The sequence below is a fragment of the Microtus ochrogaster genome, unplaced genomic scaffold (genome assembly GCF_000317375.1).
Source record: "Microtus ochrogaster isolate Prairie Vole_2 unplaced genomic scaffold, MicOch1.0 UNK8, whole genome shotgun sequence".
NCBI lineage: Eukaryota > Metazoa > Chordata > Mammalia > Rodentia > Cricetidae > Microtus > Microtus ochrogaster.
Window position 1 is genome coordinate 8,050,169 of NW_004949106.1, and position 18,234 is coordinate 8,068,402.

Below are 18,234 nucleotides of genomic sequence, written 5' to 3' on the forward strand. Positions count from 1 at the left end.
AATACTACCAGACACATAAAATCAATTTAATAGTAGCATGAGTAATCTGCTATCAACTGAGAATTCAAAAGGGCTTTGTCAAAACTTTTCACTTTAAACCATTAAAGGCTACTGCTAAGTTCTTAGATGTCATTTTATTACACAAAATATCCTTGAATATAAATAAAAATTTAAAAACCTTCTTTTCTTTTAAGTAATATCCAATTGCAAAATTTCGGTCTCCACTTTCTCGTTCAGACTGAAACCTAAAAGAAAAAAGTTTACTTAACTTTATGATTTCTTCTCTGAGATCAAGAGCAGCCTGGAGTTCCAGGACCACCAGAGAAACTCTACTCCAATCTCCCTCCCCCCACCTCCAAATTGTCCTGGGTCCTGGTAGTTGGATGGTCGGTTCCCCTCCCTCAACACCTCCCAACCCAATTGTTCCTCCTTTCTCTTCAGAGAAGGGAAGACACCCCATGTATATCAGCCAGCCAGGGCACAGCAAGTTGCAGTAAAACTAGGCACTTCCTCTCCTATTGAGTTTAACAGAGAGCCAAGAGACTGTCCCTGCTCCCACTGTTAGGGAAGCCCCATAAGAAGACCCAGCCACACAACTCTAACCTATGTGCAGAAGACACAGGTCAGTCCCATGCAAGCTCTCTGTGAGCCCCTAGGAGCCCAGGTTAGTTAATTCTATGGTTTTCTTATGGGACCCCTCTGTACCTATAATCCTTCCTCCCCCTCTTCTACAGGATTCTGAGAACCGCCTAAGGTTTGGCTGTGGCTTCTAAGCCTTTTAAATGTTTCTTTCAGGTAATTTAGACCTGACTAGCTACCTCTAATGACCAAATTCTAAGTAATTAACTATTGGTTGAAGTAAGTTCTAGAGCCACAAGGAGACCATGTGCATGTACCTACATACATGTATATGTATACTTGAATATGTGTATATATAAAAAGTAAAACAGTACTGAAAATAAAATTCTATAGTCTAATTATCAGGTGAATTTAAAGAAGTCTGACCAACTGTAAAAGCCCAAGTAACAAATTAGACTCACGTTGCATTACTGAATCCAACATATTCATTACCAGCCATCTTATTCAAAAACTGCATCACCTATAAACCAAATTAGGAGTATTAGTAACCAGAATTAAATACTTGAGGGATGTAATGCAAAAGCATGATTCTGTGTTGTACTTACATAATCGAACTTCTCAGCATTATTTACTCCTTGCTGCAAGGAAACAAAGGCAAACACGTTACCACGACACTTGCGGGGCTGAGCACGGAGCTAACACAATACACGTCCCCTCGCTACCACGGTATTCAAGGCACTGCACATTGTCTCACATCTAGGAAACCCTTCTACAATAACAGTACTTCAACTCTGTACACGTCAACACCCAATGTTGAAAAAACTCAAAATTTACAAAGGGAATATATATTTTAAAAACATATTTACTAATCTCAGAGCTAGAGAATACAAATAACCCTGGGACCCCTTATCTTTCGTAACAGCACATGGTTTGCTAAAATGTTAATTTCAGTTTCAAAAAGTTTTAAAATTTCACGCTTATAATTAGTAATATAGAAAGCATGATTTTCAATTAACAACAATGTATTTTTTTAAAAGCAAAGTCTTTAAACCAGTACTAAGTGAGAAAACTGAGCTGTCACACCCGACTGATCTTTTCTAGTGCTGCTATAAGCAAATGCTGACTACAGTCTACAAGCATGGGGAGAGCTCGACTCTCGGTGACTCTCACTTCTAATAATTCTATTTAACATTAAGCCAATTAAGAGTGAGGAAGATGTATTGTTTCATTACTTCTAGCTCTGACGTGTTATCTGACACAAATGTTATTAGGAAAACGCCTGTGCAATGTAGATCAGTTCAAGTAGCCAAATGGTTTCATTTTACCTCGGCGAAGTTTACAAAGCAGTAAGCTGAAGATCTGAAATCAAACGTATTGATTGGTGATGTGCACCCAACAGAAACAATACATCGCTAATCTCTAAAACAGGATTCAAATAATTTGACAACCATTTAAAAAAAGCAATTTGTTAAGAATCTACCCTCAAGGTTCCGAAGCATTATTTACGATGTTGTTTCAGGGAGTTTGTTCCAGAGTGTCATCTACTGAACAAAGCTAGTTCCATTCTCCCTATGAGAAGTCTAGTTATGACTGGTAAATACATAAAATCCTACAAATCAAGCTATTTAGAAAGTACAATCACACGTACATAATCAGCAACAGAAAGAAACACCAAAGTGTGTCATCAAAATTAGACATTAACCAAACTTAAACAATGCAAAAATAACTTAATGACAGCTAGATTATAACCCTTTTGTTGTAAGAGGGGTTATATATTTTCTCTAAAGCATCCTGACATTTTAAAAGTTTTCTTATACCAGAATCTAAAATGTAGACATGTAACTCCAAAGCTGTTCAATGAAAAATAATTAAAAGAAGAAATTACCAACTTCATTGAACTGTTGCAGTTGTCAAAATATTCCATAGATCCTAATGCTGTAAAATATGTAACAACATTTAAGCCACGAAAACCTTTTTAACCTTCGAGAAAGCACACAAAAAAGCACAACTGTGTTGTCACATGGACCATCGCTGGATACACAACTAATCAGATAAAATAAACAAGTTACCTGAGCTACCCTGCAAAATTAATACAAGTTTTCTTCATTGAATTATAAAGTTTAACATTTCAACCCTAGACTTGGTCACATACTTGGTTTATTTTATGGCTTCCAAAATTTGAATTTTGCTTTTAAATTGTTTTTAAGAAACAACTTAGCATGCCTTCAATTCCAACACTCAAGAGCAAGAGCCAGAGGCAGGTGTATCTCTCTGAGTTCAAGGCCAGCCTGGTCAACGGAAGGAGTTCCAGGACAGCCAGGAATACACACAGAGAAACAACTGTCTCGAAATACAAAAACAAAAAAAAAAACGAAAAAGGAAATATCCAACCTTTACTGTATTATTTGTTACATTCAGATTCCATTATTAAATAATGTTTTTAATAGGTATCTGAAATGTTCTAAGCAGATTTATCTAAGTAGGAAATAATAAAATACTGAATGATCACATGGACTAAAGAGTATCTCCTATTTATATGTAAAGGCATTTGATTAATGATGTTTGTTCTTCTATCTACCCTGGAAATGGTGTTTAACTTTTTGAATCCTTACAGTCTAGGTGTCCCCATATCCCTTGGAAAGATTTCATGTACCAGATGAATAGATCGGATGGATGGGACCTAATTATAAAACTGAAGCATTGAGTAAAAAGCTTTTATGCAAAGCTCTTAGGAAAAAAACATATACACAAAACTAAAGAGAGTACGTGCTTTGCCGAAGAAAAGAAAAACTGAAAAAGGACCATCAGGTCTGCTACGGTGCAGTCGTCTGAGGAGAAGGAACAGCGACTATAAAACTGGAGCAGGTGATGGCTAAACGGGGCTGGGCATTCGATTCTGTTCATGAGTAAGTTTGTCGTAGTAATATGTTTGAAAGAAGATGTCGATTTGCTAATCATCTTGCAGAATTTGTATGATTATCTTGTAGGGCATTTTCTTTTGTCTTCAAAATCATAACTGATCTGTGGTTCATATGCCAACTGATCATTCCTACTGAGAGAACCCTGCAGGAGTTCTCACACTAGCGCTTATACAGACGTCAAGGCCCTTTCACATAGTCGACGAGCAGACTGACGCGGAACAAGGTTTGTTACAGCAAACTATTACTCCCTCCTCCACAACTGTATCTTATCACATAGCAATCAATACTGTACCTAAGCTCAACCTGCATAAAGTCTTATTTCAATTTTGTTAAACTAAACAAGGAAACAACCTAGAATAGTGTTATTGGTAATAACAATTCTTACCAGGCATCACTTTAATTCACAGGCTCAGTATTACTAACTTCAGTACTTTAAAAGCATTGCCTCATTAGCAACCAAGACTTTTTACAAGTATGGACAACATGAGATGGCCTTTCTTCTGGAAAATGGGAACTATCCAAACCAAAAGCAAAGTATTTTAAGAGGGGCACATAGGAAACATACATGGAAGGAGAAGTTCTTAAACTACCAGCCCTCCTTGCCCTTAACCCTTTGTGCCAGGGATGTAGCTATTCCAGCATGGCGCCAGGGATGTAGCTATTCCAGCATGGCGCCAGGGATGTAGCTATTCCAGCATGGCACCCACAGTACAAGCACTGCTACATACTGTGCTGTTTGAATTCTGAAAACATAAACTGAAAGAATTAATGTAACTATGTTGGGAGTAATTTTAGACCTGATTTTATAATATGTTTATGAATGTATTCATGTAACTGTACAACAACAAATATACTTGGCAACACTAAAAAATGTTTCATTAAACAGCCAACATGTTAGCCAATTATTATGCAATGTAGTCATAAAGAGTGGGCATGCAAGTCAATTAGTTATTAGAGATCACAAAAGAAGCAGAGAGAGGCAATGGAAAATGATTTTATAAAAGTCTTGGTTTGATCTTGTCACAGAGGAATCTTGTGAAACTAAACAGCACCAAAATATAAATTAGTATTAAAAATAAAAAGTAACTGTTCTATATCTGGGTTTTAGTGCTTTTTGGAGACAGGGCCCTACTACTACCTCTGGCTGGCCTAGAACTCACGATCTACACAAAGCTGACATAAACTCCACAGCTATCCACCTGCTTTTGCTTCAGGGCACTGGGGTAAAGACAAGTACCAATGTGCCCTGCTGATACAGCATTTTTATAGATTATCTCTTTTGAACAGCTCTATTAACTCGGCTGGAAAAAAGCAAACTCTACCTTTCATTTAAAAAAAAAAACCCTCAAATTTGTCTACTAATATAAATGTCAAGTAAATAAAGCACTAAACTCCTATGTTGTAAATATACCAAGCCCAGGGCACCTTGCACTATACGATCTGAGGGGTAAGTTGACTAGGAAACCTGCTGGAATACGGCCAGTGTGACAAACAGAAGACAGCAGAGATGAATTAGATTTGTCTTGAGGTTTTACAGAGCAACACTTTAAAATCTTTAATGTTTTAATTAAAAAATTGGCTGCTTCCAAAACGGGAGTTGAGGGAACACACAACTTTTTCAAGTGGTGAAACTTAGAAACAACCACTAGAACAGACATAAATTTAGAAAATCATATAGCTTACCAAATTTCTAAAATCAAAATGATTTTAGAATAGTGACATCATTTTATAATACGTTGCCCTAAGTTTCCTACCCCAATATTCAAGGCATCAGACTTTAACTTTTAAGATAAACCTAGGTCATTTTTATCACTGAAAAACAAAAACACGAGAGACATGTCTTTTCATCTAAACATAACTACCCCTCTTGTTCTTATTCTTTCCTTTAAACCACACAATCACACATTATCATCATGAGATAGTTAAACAGATTGTACCAAAGTATTCCCTTAAACATAGCAGCTACTATAGGAGAAAAGCAAGTAAGAATAATCCTTGTCTTTGTAATTTTGTAATTGCATTTTCAGTGTAAAATTACATTTGTTTTCAAAAAGGTATTTACCTATATAGCTTTGTTTAAAATTTTAAATATTGGAGTTTTCCTATAAGCTTAGTGGTTAAGAATTAATGCAACAGGTTCCTTCTGTCCAAATCCTCCTTTTTCCACAATCTGCTAATCCTTTTGAACATTTGCTCTGCCTCTTCCCCCATTTCCTGAGGATCACCACCAACCCTACAAGGAAAAAATATCAATACTACAAAATTATGAAATAAAGAGTCTTACTAAAGACTCTACTTTTTTTGGAGGGGTGTAACATGAGATTTGTTGCAATGGTACCATAACAAAGCCCAGAAATTTGAATGAAAAAAACAAAGCAAACAAAGCAAACAGTCTTAAGGTCAAGTAAAGAGATGAAAGCAGGGCTGCACCCGACAGCTGCGGAACGAGACCTGCTTTAGGCGGGCAAGTTCAAGCTCCCCGGAAGGAGCATGTTTGCAATCAGAGAGCAGGCACCAACTAGTGTCTACATGATGGCTACGAATAACTATTTAAAAAATAGATGCAGCTTTTGTACAAATTAAAATAACGCAGCGTTTCTGCTTTCATAACTGCTAAAGTCAAAGACAGCATTAAGTGGAAAGGCAACCCCCCACGTTAAATATGGCACAGTAAATGCTAATACATAATAGAACACAAACCAGATTCCACTGGTGATACAATCTATCCAGCGTCCATTTCCTATAAGTAAGACGACTGGGCTGTTTGGCTAGGTTTCGTTAACTTCACACCATTTCCATTTTATAAATACATAATCATACAGAGGCTGCGTATGGATACCTAACCAATCAATTCTTTCTTTATCCTAAGGAATGTCTTCTTTTTAGGGCAGTTTTACAGCCGTATTAAGCTTATACCTTTAAGATTTACATTATGTTCAGTTAAAAAAAATACTTGTGAAACATAGTCTGAAAACAAAGATTCAAAGATAATGAGTTTAAATATGAACTGTCAACTTTTCTGGTAAATTTAAATTTTACAAGTTTAAAACTGACCAAAGTCACAAATACAAGATGACTTTTCTTTACTACTGGGCCCTGACCCGACTTATGTTGTGTGTGCTCTTTACTGCTCCTAAACGCTCACACTAACTTGGACCGACGTGGTCTAGGACACATGACATACCATGGGAAGTGAGACTAATGAGGTGGTGGTGTGGTGTGAGCAGACATGCACTTCCCGCATGCGGCACGTCAGTGCACCCGACTCAGCCCACAGTCATGGAACGAAAGGGGTTGAACTGCATGCAGTGGAGAAGACGTTCTGTAAATCATTTCACGAGCGTCCTCTAAAGAGACCCTACTGGTGTGCCATGCTAACCTCCTCCACCCCTTTGTGACAGGATCTCAATTCTGCCGGGCTACCTCTAAGTCACATGTAACTGAGGAATCCTCAACACAACAGCCCCTCCACTGCAGTCGTTGAGATGAAATCCATGAATCATCCTCAGGAAACTCAGTGAGCCCACTAAAATAAATGTAATCTTATGGACTCTGGACATTTACTGGATTCAGCGACAAAGGCCCACTTGTGTATGTATATGTTTACCTAAGGACACCTAAGCACAGTGTGTCTTCTATATAACTGCACTGCTGCTATGTTCTACAATAATTTTCACCTCAGGATAACTGGAGAGCAGAAACTCAACTCAAACTAGCTACATTAAAAGACATTTGGCTATAAAATCTACTTAGAGCCAAGTGGGCCAATGCTTATAAATCACTGCCCTAAAATAACATATTTTTAAGAGAGCAGCTTTAAACCTCACTGAGTTAATGAGGGCTTCTACTATAGCAGGATGAGCTCCTGAGGACTGGGCTACACCTGTAATTTACCCTTCAGCATTTTGTCTGCATCCACAGCACCCCATCTATAGTATCCATATACAAGTCCATCAGTTATGTTTTATTCTAACCTGAAATAGACAGGCACAAATTTACTGAGGAACATAAGTGTCCCAAACACAAAATTCATTTTAATAAGTAACACAAATAGAAATTAAAAATAAAAAGGGGGGCGTGTTTGAAATTGTGTGATAAATATAAAAGTCTATCACACAACAGAACCATTTTGAAATACTTATTTCAAAACATTAGCTTCCAATTATTGAAGCAATACAAACACTAACATAAAAAGTCACATACAATGCAAACACAGAAACGTAAGTAATGTAATAATTGGAAGAAGCCTTATTTCTTTTACTTATGACATGATAAAAGTAAAACAAATGAAACAAATTTAAATGAAAATTGCAATCCCAGCTTGAGGATAAAAATAATTTACTTCTTTTAATATAATATATTTTGTCTTAAAAATTAGAACATTTTCTCCAACATTTAACTAATAAAAATATTATACAGAAAATGCTTCTTTCTAGAAAAAAATTTTACTCTTTCTAGAAGAGAAAAAAAAAAGATTAAAAACCTTAAAAAAAAAACACCTCAGTGCCTACTGATCAAAAGCTTTATATGGAGAAGTGAACTAATGGCTGGGATTCATGGTGAGTCCAATGGTTTTCATTTTATCCTTGAAATGACATCACGGGGGGGGGGGGGGGGACACGGACTGATAACCCTAACCCAATATAACAAGACTATTTTATTAATACCAAGGAAAACATATCATAGTCCTACACAAACAATCCAAAATACATTATTTATTCCTTAGTTATTAAAACATTTGACTAGATTAAAAGGAAAGGTCGACATTTTACCTTTATCAGTGAAGTCACAACGATGGCCCCAGCATTTACCATAGGGTTGTGTGGTTTATCTGAAAACATAAAGCAACAGCACTGTTTCAGATATTTGGCACCACTTCCTCGGATGCACACGTACTTTTCTGCAGTAGGATTGTTTGGAGCAAGGTACATATAAACCAGTTGTTCACACCTAGGATTCTGCTGATACCACATAGTAAAAAAATGATTCACACAGCAGTTGTAAAAAGTAATTTTAAAAGCACATCCAATTTTTTAACCCTGCCATTTCAGTCTCAATCTTTATCAGAGTTCTAATGATTGAATATATCTCAGTTACTATTAAAGTTCACAAAATGCATACATCAGCTGACCCCTAATGAACTTTATATTACAAATAATCTTGAAAAAGCCCATCTGGTATGACTCCAATTTTACTGTTTAAAAAGGTTCTTGTATTTATGCACACGCATGTGTGTGTGTATCCACTGAAGAACAACACAAACACTAGTAATACGCCTAAATAATAAAACTATACTCACTTTACACATATCCTCTGTACCTTCAACACTTCTTATACAGTTTTTTGAAAGATGTATTTTTATTTTCTGTGTTTGCCTGCATGTATATATGTGCACCACATACATAATTAGTTTCTGGAAAGGCCAGAGAGGGCTGTCAGATCCCCTGGAATTAGAGCTGCAGACAGTCTTGAACTACCATGTAGGTGTTTGAAACTGAACCTGGGTCCTCTGCAAGAACAGCAAGTGCTCTTAACCACTGGCCCATCTCTCCAGTCTTTTTAAATAAAAGTTAACTTTTAAATTAACCCATAATCCTAACCTTTTCTAAATCTTGAATTGAATTTTAATTAACTTATTTCAGTTCTTAAATTTAAAATTAATTTTTTTCATTGGTCCTGTGGAGCCATCACAGGACCTCCAAAAATTGATTAGGATCTTGCTTATTGATGCAAATTTTTAAAATTAATTTTTAAATTCTTAAACTTTTAAAAATTGAAATTCTTTAAATTCTTAATTGTAATTCTTAAGTTGATTAAACTTAAAAGCTTAGCAATTCTAATTCTTAAATGAAATTTTAAAAGCTTAACTTATGACGTTAGCATTCACTGAACAGTGAATCATGAACACAGAACTCCAGTCCATTACAAATACTCACCTGAGAAAGACTTCCAGCAAGGTGTGGCAGTGTTCTTTCCTAATCCCAGGCTGGGCTACCTGAGCTCCTGCCTCAAATAACAAAACAAACGCCTACTTCCCTGTGGCAATGATTTATCTCCTCAGGGATAAGCTTATTGAACCTGACAGTCCGAACACAGACATTTACCTGTACTATACACACCATTGGTTTCCTTAAATTAACAGGTTACATTCCATAAGACAAGCCTCTAGCTAAACCTGTAAGCAGTCAAATGGTTCCGCAAAATAATAAACAGTCACCATGGGACCCAGCCATTCCGCTTAGCCATGTAACCAAGAGAAGTCTAATGTCCAATCAGCTGAAAGGTTTATTAATCATGGAATATTATAAAAAGGAATAAACTACATGAACCTTAATCATATTAAGCTAAGTCATGAAAGAATAAATATTAAGTGATCCCATTTAACTGGAGTTTCTCGAATAAATCAATCTATAGACAGAAATATACTGCCGGGTTCCGGGGCTACAGAGAGACAGGGAATAACGAGTGACTATGGAATTTGTTGTGGAGGTGGTCACAGCGTTCCAACTTGATGGGCATGAATATAGAAAAAGCTACTGCGCTGTATACTTTTGCTACTGTTTTTGTTCTGAAACACTGTAAGTAACCCGGTCTGTCCTCAAACTCATGACTACTCATATCTACAACTGAGAGACGAGGTCACGGGTCTGCAGACTCCCAACCCTAGCTTCGAGCTGTGCACCTTCAATGAATAAACTGTGCTATTATGACTTGTATCATTGAAAATAAGGATATTTTCCAAGACTGCCATCTCCACAGATGTGTTTCCTCACGATGATAGAAAGTATCAGCCAGCGCCAATCTCAGGACAAAAAGTATTTACATCTCAAACACTTGAAACATATTACATATTCTTACAGGGTTACTACAACCATTGCTTATCTGTTCATACTTACACTAATCTTTATTATTACAACCTTACATAGCAAGAGTGATAATTATTACCATGTAATTCTGATCCGAAGTGAACAGAGGAACAAACACTCGGTTTCCATAGCTACAATCTACTAGTGAAATTTTAAGTGAGAAAATGATCTTCAAACTGTTCTGTGTGGGGTCTGGTGCAAACCAAGATTCAGTAACGTAGCATCCCCTGAGAACTCAGGAACAAATGGGGACCCTCTAAGCCTTTTTCTGGCCATCAAGACTGCTGGTAGACAAGACCTTTGGTTTAGTTTCCTATTTCAATTCTTATGAAAAACTAGTACTAAAACCTTGAGCTCTCATCACAACTGTTTTCACAGACCACACTACCACTTTTTTAAAACCATTCATGAACATGGCAAAAATTTTATTAATAATGCTAAATTTATTTACCCAAACATTTTTTAATTTTTCATAAGATGCTATGTTATTTTACATGTACGGGGGTGTGTTTTTCCTGGACGTACGTATGTCTATGCACAATGTATGTGCCTGGGGTGGAGGCAGCCAGAAGAGGCGCTGAGATGCCCTGGAACTGACACTGTAGTTAGCTGTTAGTCCATCATGCAGTGTTGGGAAACACATTTTGTTCTCTCAAAGACAAGCCAGTGCTCTTAATCCCTAAGCATTTAAACAGCCACTCAAAAAGATGTCTAATATTCAAATTCTACATTTGTTTTTAGATGTTTAAATACCTTCCTAAAAATCAATGTATCTGCCAGAATGACTTAGATTATTCCCCTTGCCTTCCAAAAGAAAGTGCTCATTATATTATAAAATGTTTTATATTCCAGGGATAACAGAACGAGTTTTTGCTAAACCTGGATGTCAAAGGGCCTAATAAATATTTCAGAATATAATATCCTCAATAAAATTGCCAATATATGCTAATTTATATCAGCATAAAATTATGGTAAAAAAACAGCAAAGATTATGGTAAAATACAAAAAACTGTAAGCCCTTTTATAGTATATGACGTTTATTTAAGAGTGATTATACATTCATTCTATGGACAAATTGAGGTCAGAGCCTCTAACAATAAAACTGGTAAGAGATTGAACCTAGCTATTTCTTTACCTTTGCCAAACAGTCTCTTTTAACTGAAATAATTAACAACACACTCAGAGTAATTATGAGCACCCCAGAACTATGAGCTGCTCCCACTGGACTGTTCTTAAGCACATTCTAAACATTTTCAAACGTTAACAGAAACCCTCGATAGTTGACTATAACGTGGCTTATTTACTTATTAATGGACAGGGCTCATGTAGCCAAGGCTGCCCTCGAATGCTATGGGCTGAGAGCGTCGCCGAGTTCCATCTCCTATCTGCTAGGATTACAAGTGTGCACCGTACCAGTTGTGGAATGCATTTCCTGCCCTTACCTCCCTACTGCTCTTGCTAATGGTGTAAGATAACATAAAAAAAAACTCTCTAAAGATTAAAGAAACTCGACGTCAAGTTTTAAAAAAATAGGAAAAGATTTCTTCAAAAGCAGAATTCAAATTACTTAGAGTTAAGCAAAAAATGAGTTATTTCTTTCTCTAACCAACTTGTAAACATTCCTTACCATCTTCATTCAGAAATAGTTTGTTGAATCTCAATCCACTTGGCTCTTTCCCAACATAGCGATGCACATACTCAGTCCCCAGATCATTAACTGCAATGGCGTATTTCAGGGGCTTCACACAGGACTGGAGACAAAAGGGGACTTTGGTATCTCCAATAGAATGCCTAGTCAAGTAGATTTAGGAAACAATTAGCATCAGCTGGAAACAGCTGCATGACCAGACTCTTTTTATATTATTAATTCTAATCCATAAACATTTTTAATTCAACCGTAAATGTTCACTTCAACATTAAGGAAGTTTAGGGGCTGGCTACATGATGCTGAGGGAAAGGTGCCCACCACCAAGCCTGACAACCGGAGTGTAATCGCTGGGACCCACGGTAATGAGGTTATCCTCAGGTTATCTTCTCATCTTCATAAGAGAGAAAAAGAGAGTGTGTGAGTGTGTGTGAATATAAACATTAAAAGAATATGTTGAAGAGGGATACTGCAAAGAAAATGGCAAAAGCTTAAATTAGTCAAAGTAAGTTTTATTAGGTGTTAAATCAGTATGTTTTTCTTACTACCACCTGATTTCAGAGTAAACTAGGCCTTTTAAAAATTACACCTTAGAAAAATTAACATGTTTATTTATAATAAAAAAAACTTACGCTTTTTTATTATAACTTAAGGACACTTCAGATTAGATAATTAAAATCACAGATGAAGAAGTTTTCAACTTTACCTTAAGAAGAAAAACCTAAAGTTTCTACATTTACCTGACTTGTAGCCTCAAACTTTAGGGTACCGCCAAGCATGGTGGCACATGCCTATAACCAAATCAGAAGCAGAGGCATGAAGATACAGAGTCTGAGAATAGCCTACGCTACAGAGTTAAGTTCTAGGCCAGCCCAGCCACATAAACTGGTGTTCAAAATCGAAAAGATAAAATAAAATGAAATTGCATCACTAATATAAATTCATCAAGTTGTATGAACAAAACCTAGAAGCTACATACATTTTTTAAAATTTATTTAGTTTTTACACATGAGTGCTCTGTCGTCATGCACACATCAGATCCCATTACCATTATAGATGGCTGTGAGACACCATGTGGGTGCTGGGAATTGAACTCAGGACCTCGGGAAGAGCAGCCTTAACTGCTGAGCCACTTCACCAGCCCCAGTTACACACACTTTTATGTTGTTAGATTTTCACTTTTAAAAGTAATTTTAAAGACAAATATAATATGTACCGGCTCATAAGTAGCTTTTAGACATAAAGCAAAGGAAAATCAGCCTACAGTCCACAACCCCAGAGAACAACAAAGAGGACCCTGAAAGAGACAAACATGGAACTGCACAGGAAGAGAAAAAGACAAGATCTCCCAAGTAAACTGAGAGCGTGGGGTCACAGAACAGGGTAGACAGGGAGAGGTGAGGAAGGGAGGGTAGCGAACAAAACTGCACAGCTAAATAAAAACAATTTTTAAAAAGTAATTTTAAGGAAAGATTATATTTCTAAGCTAAATTCTTTTAGTGGGAAGAACACTGAGACTTACGGCATAACTGTTCTGACATAAAATTAGAACTTGACAATGACTCTGACTTCCAGCAAAATAAAAGTATTTTTTGCAGAGTTGTGTGTGCATTTTCACACTGAAGCAGACCCGTGTGCACACGTGTGGCTGACACCAAGCCTTTCATCCTCTCCATTTTACTAAAGCAGCCTCCCACTCAACACGGAGCTCACTACTCCCTAGTTCTGTAGCCTCTTTGCATCAAGGATCTCTCTGCCCCTCCCAACTGCTGCGATTACAGGGAGTCACATTTGCCAGAGAACACCTCTGGTCTCCCCGCTTGCACACTAAACACTTTATTCACCAACCATCATCTCCTAAGCCCCCTCCCCCCAAAAAATAGTTCTTGAAAAAACATTCCCACACTTCAGCATTTTTTCCAAAAGTTTTCATCCAGATTTTAAAGTCAAATATTTCTCTTTATAGTTCTCCCTCATAATAACACTTTCTGATAATTCTGCAAGAAGCCTCATCATCGGCTACTTCTCAAATACAGTTTCCATGTATATAATACATGTAAAAGACCGTATTTTGCAGCTTTTACTTTGCAAATTGACTGATAATGTGATAGGTTATGCTACATAAATTCAAGACCAGTCTCAAAATCATGTTTCTTTCTGCTTCATGACTATTGTTATACAAAATTTAAGGGTTAAAGTTGGTCTCCATGGATTTTTAAATAAACTTACCTTTGCCCATCTACTGTACAGACAGATACACCCCACAAATCAGGACTGAACTTGGCCAGCTGAGGAATATAATCAGCAACCTATACAAAACATTGGAAAGACATTAAGAGACACAAGCTGGGCAGTGTTTTCTCTCACCAACAACTAGCTGTTCAGTACTCAGGAACGTCTACCTGGCCTTTAATGATACTTGTGAAAACTAAGAGCGCCAATCCACAAACCCCAGCACCTGCACGACGCTGGGTGGCTTCTCCCTGCTCTCTAGTTCCCAGTGCAATCGTTCTTCCTATACATGCACAGACTAAAGAACTAAAGACTTTTTTAAAAAAGAAAAAAACCTAACAGCTTTCAACCTTGTAACACTGAGATTATACGAAAATCTCTGCTGCTACTTTGAGAACTTGGTTGGGAGGACTAATGGGTGCCTTATCTGTGGGGCAGGGGTGTTACAGGTTCTTCTGAAGCACAGGCTGACAGGGTGGGCCCACACTTGCTTACACAGTGAGGTTTCCTCTGAATTCCTGATTCTTTCTCCAGCTCCTATATGATGGGATTATAGGTAGGGGGACCACTGTGCTTGACTTTCCCTGGATAATTTTTAAAAACTAGAAATATTTTACTTTATATTAATGGATATCAAGTCTGCAGCAATGTCAGTCATCCTTATTAATTAAAAAATGAAAAGCCACTTCAGTCATTTTCCAAATTAAATTTCTTTTAAAACTTGGTTTCACTCTAGGCAGAATAACAAAAAGGAGTTAAGTACTTAACATGGTTTTAAAAGCACCAAATCTAGTGGCTTGACTCGCTCCCTTAATTTGTAAACAAAATACCCAGGTTATTATTCCCTTTACACCAAATGTTTCTATCAGGAAAACGGGTATCCAAACCTTACCTTCCCTCCAGACTGCTTTTTCGCGCTCTCATACAACTCATCAATGTGTGAGGTGAAGGACATAAAGTCAGGAATGACAAACTTCCTTCTAAAGGCTTGTGTCAACAAGACAATGTTGCTCTGAACGCACCTGTGAAATGCGACAGAAAGACAGAGTGGGCGCCTGTCAGTCAGCACACCTGCTAGCAGCGCTACCTGGGAATAGCAACAGGTACCACTAAAGGAGGTACGGCACACAAGTCAGAATTGACTTAAAATTAAGACATACTCTCCCTAGGTTATTTTTTCTGTCCAGCTTACTTGAACAGATCAGAAATAAATTAGATGTGCCTAAAATTGTGCCAGGCACTAAAACAGCAGTGCATTCTTTAAGGTCAGAGCATTAGAACAAGTTTCACATCCTACTAGAACTGATAAATACTCATTATGAGATTAACATATATGGTTAACAAGAACTAGTCTTTAAAACACCATAAACAAGATTATGAATATTTTTCAATTTTAACATCTTTCTTAGCTTCTGTATAACTACTGGGTAGTATTTCACAAAAACTTCAAGTAATTGCATATATATTCCCTGAATAACACTTTGAAAGCACTCATCAATTTTTGTAAGTGAAAAATGTTAAGATGTTTATAAAAATAATGTACACTTTATAATAAACTTCTTATGAAGTAGTATATTAAATTTTATATTAGCAAAACCAAAAGCAAGCTTGATGTAAATGTCACACATTACAGAATAAAAAATGTTTCAGTGTTAAAAATTGACTCAAAGACACAGTAAGCACTCTGGTGATCTTAACCAACATTCTGCTTTCTTCTGAAAGTGACTCAGGCAAAAGCATGTCAGTGTAACCTTGAAGATGGTGCAGCAGTACATTTTAAACTCATGAATGTCAAGATACAACAAAACTATAATTAATACTCTACAGCAAGGCCCATAATATGATTTAAAAAAATGCCAGGTGGTAATGGCGCATTTAGTCCTAGTACTTGGGAGGCAAAGCCAGGTCAATTTCTTGAGTTCAAGGACAGCCTGGACTAAACATTAAGTTCTAGTACAACCAGGGCTACAAGGAGAAACCTTGTATCAAAAACACCAACAGACATACAGACAAAAATAAAAAAAGTTTAAGTCAGACAGTTGCTATGAGAAGATATTAATGTAACTGGATTCCTCATAGATAAATGATACAATACTAAATTAGCATTCATGGATGAAAAAGAAAAATAATGGCCATTATTAATGATGAGCATGTTTAACCTTAAAAATATCAATACTTTCTGAAGAGCTTCCCCGCTTCATGGATAAGTAAATAAAATTAAGAGGTTGAGTAGTACACCAATAAATATTCTCATTGGTTAAATATTTAATTTTTAAATAGCTTCTAAAATTCAACTTCCAAAAATAATGCTGTAAGGGAAATATAAAAAGGATACCTTTCTCAAATGAAAAAGCTTAAGGTACTTGTGAAAATTAAATCACTTATTATTTTTAAACCAAAATACTTCATTTTTAAGAAGTTACAAATAAAATATACCAAGCAAATTTAAATGGTTAACCCATTACTATTTCTCCCACTATTATTTTAAATGCTTAAAACTAATCAGGGGCTGGAGAGCTGGCTCGGTGGTTAGGAGTATGACTGCTTTCCCAGCTGTGTTCAATTCCTAGCACCCACATGATGGCTCACAGCTGTCTGCTACACCAATTCCAAGAGATACAATGCCCTCTCCTGGTCTCTATATGCATGTGACGCATAGAAACACCTATACACATAAATCTGAAAATAAAACTTAAAAAAAATTAATCACCACATTTAAGAGGATTTAGTCAACAAAACTATACAATTAAGTTTGGATATGGTGTTCTAGCATAAGGCATCAGCAAAAACCAAATGGCAACAGCTTTAACTCCCCCCCCCACACACACACACGTGCACGCACTCACACACATATTTTAAATGTACACTGGTGTTTTGGCCATGGGTGTCAGATCCCGGAACTGGAGTTACAGGTAGTTGTAAGCTGCCACGTGGGTGCTAGGAATTGAAGCCGGGTCCTCTGGAAGAAGAGTTGGTGCCCTTAACCCCTGAGTGGTAAGTTACCACGACAGACAGTTTCAGAATTCAGAATACTCTAACTACACACAGTAAGGGATGCTCAAACAGTGAAGACTTGGTGTACTATAAAGCAGAAGTTGTTTAAACTGAGGAAAAATTACCTTTGCCTTTCAGCAGGCAAAAATCCTTCTCTGTGCTTTGTCCGATCACTTTCTCGACAATCAGGTGTTACAAATACTATGTACATTAATGTGTTACAAACTGTTTTCTCACATAACTTTTCATTAGTAATATGAGTTTTTAGAAAACCAAATAATTACAAATGCACACCACTTGTTGTCTCTAAAAACAAGTCCAAAAACTATGATCACACATACAAAGAGGTCTAAAAATGAATGAGTGAATAAAGAACGTGTTAGCACAGTTTCTTCCCCTGTAACTTTAATGAATATTGAAATAAAGACATTGATTATATAGAAAGGCACAGACAGCCTCCAACTTTCAAATGCTAAAATTCATTTTTCATTTTTACAAAAGTCACAACACTGGTTTCTCTACTGTAAAGGCTAATAGATATATTCTAGGAAAAAATTTCAACACTATCACTCAAATCTGAACTATCTACCTCTGTAAATTCTTCTCTCAGGAGAAAGGAATTCCATGTTTTAACACCTCCTTTCCAGCAGCATGGAGATGAGACTATTTTTGAAATCCCCAGCTAGGTAACTTCATATACTGGAAATCAGAGAAGAAATCTCTGTGGAGTAACCACATTTTTTTTCTTTCCTTTTTCTTCTTTTTGGTTTTTCTCTCTGTAGCTTTGGAACCTGTTCTAGAACTTGCATTGTAGACCAGGCCGACCTCCAACTCACAGAGATCCACCTGCCTCTGTCTCCCAAGTATTGGGATTAAAGGCATGTACCACCACCGCCCAGCATAACCACTTTTCTGAGTGACCTGAAAATGCTCATAGTCAGAGGTTGAGTCACCTCATTCTAGAACTGAAAAGAAAACTCATTCAACTACGACCCAC

At 36.8% G+C, this 18,234-nt stretch overlaps 1 protein-coding gene across 1 annotated transcript in view; it reads right to left on the reverse strand.

The window, feature by feature from the left end:
* Window positions 1-18,234, reverse strand: part of Gls (glutaminase) — an 85,767-nt gene that overhangs the window by 33,293 nt on the left and 34,240 nt on the right. Inside the window, exons 8-14 of the mRNA XM_026788841.1 lie at window positions 15,136-15,265; window positions 14,241-14,320; window positions 11,994-12,157; window positions 8,273-8,331; window positions 1,185-1,217; window positions 1,041-1,099; window positions 179-245 (exon numbers count right to left, since the gene is read on the reverse strand). Of these exons, the coding sequence (XP_026644642.1) occupies window positions 179-245; window positions 1,041-1,099; window positions 1,185-1,217; window positions 8,273-8,331; window positions 11,994-12,157; window positions 14,241-14,320; window positions 15,136-15,265 (592 nt within the window). The remainder of the gene's footprint in view (window positions 1-178; window positions 246-1,040; window positions 1,100-1,184; window positions 1,218-8,272; window positions 8,332-11,993; window positions 12,158-14,240; window positions 14,321-15,135; window positions 15,266-18,234) is intronic.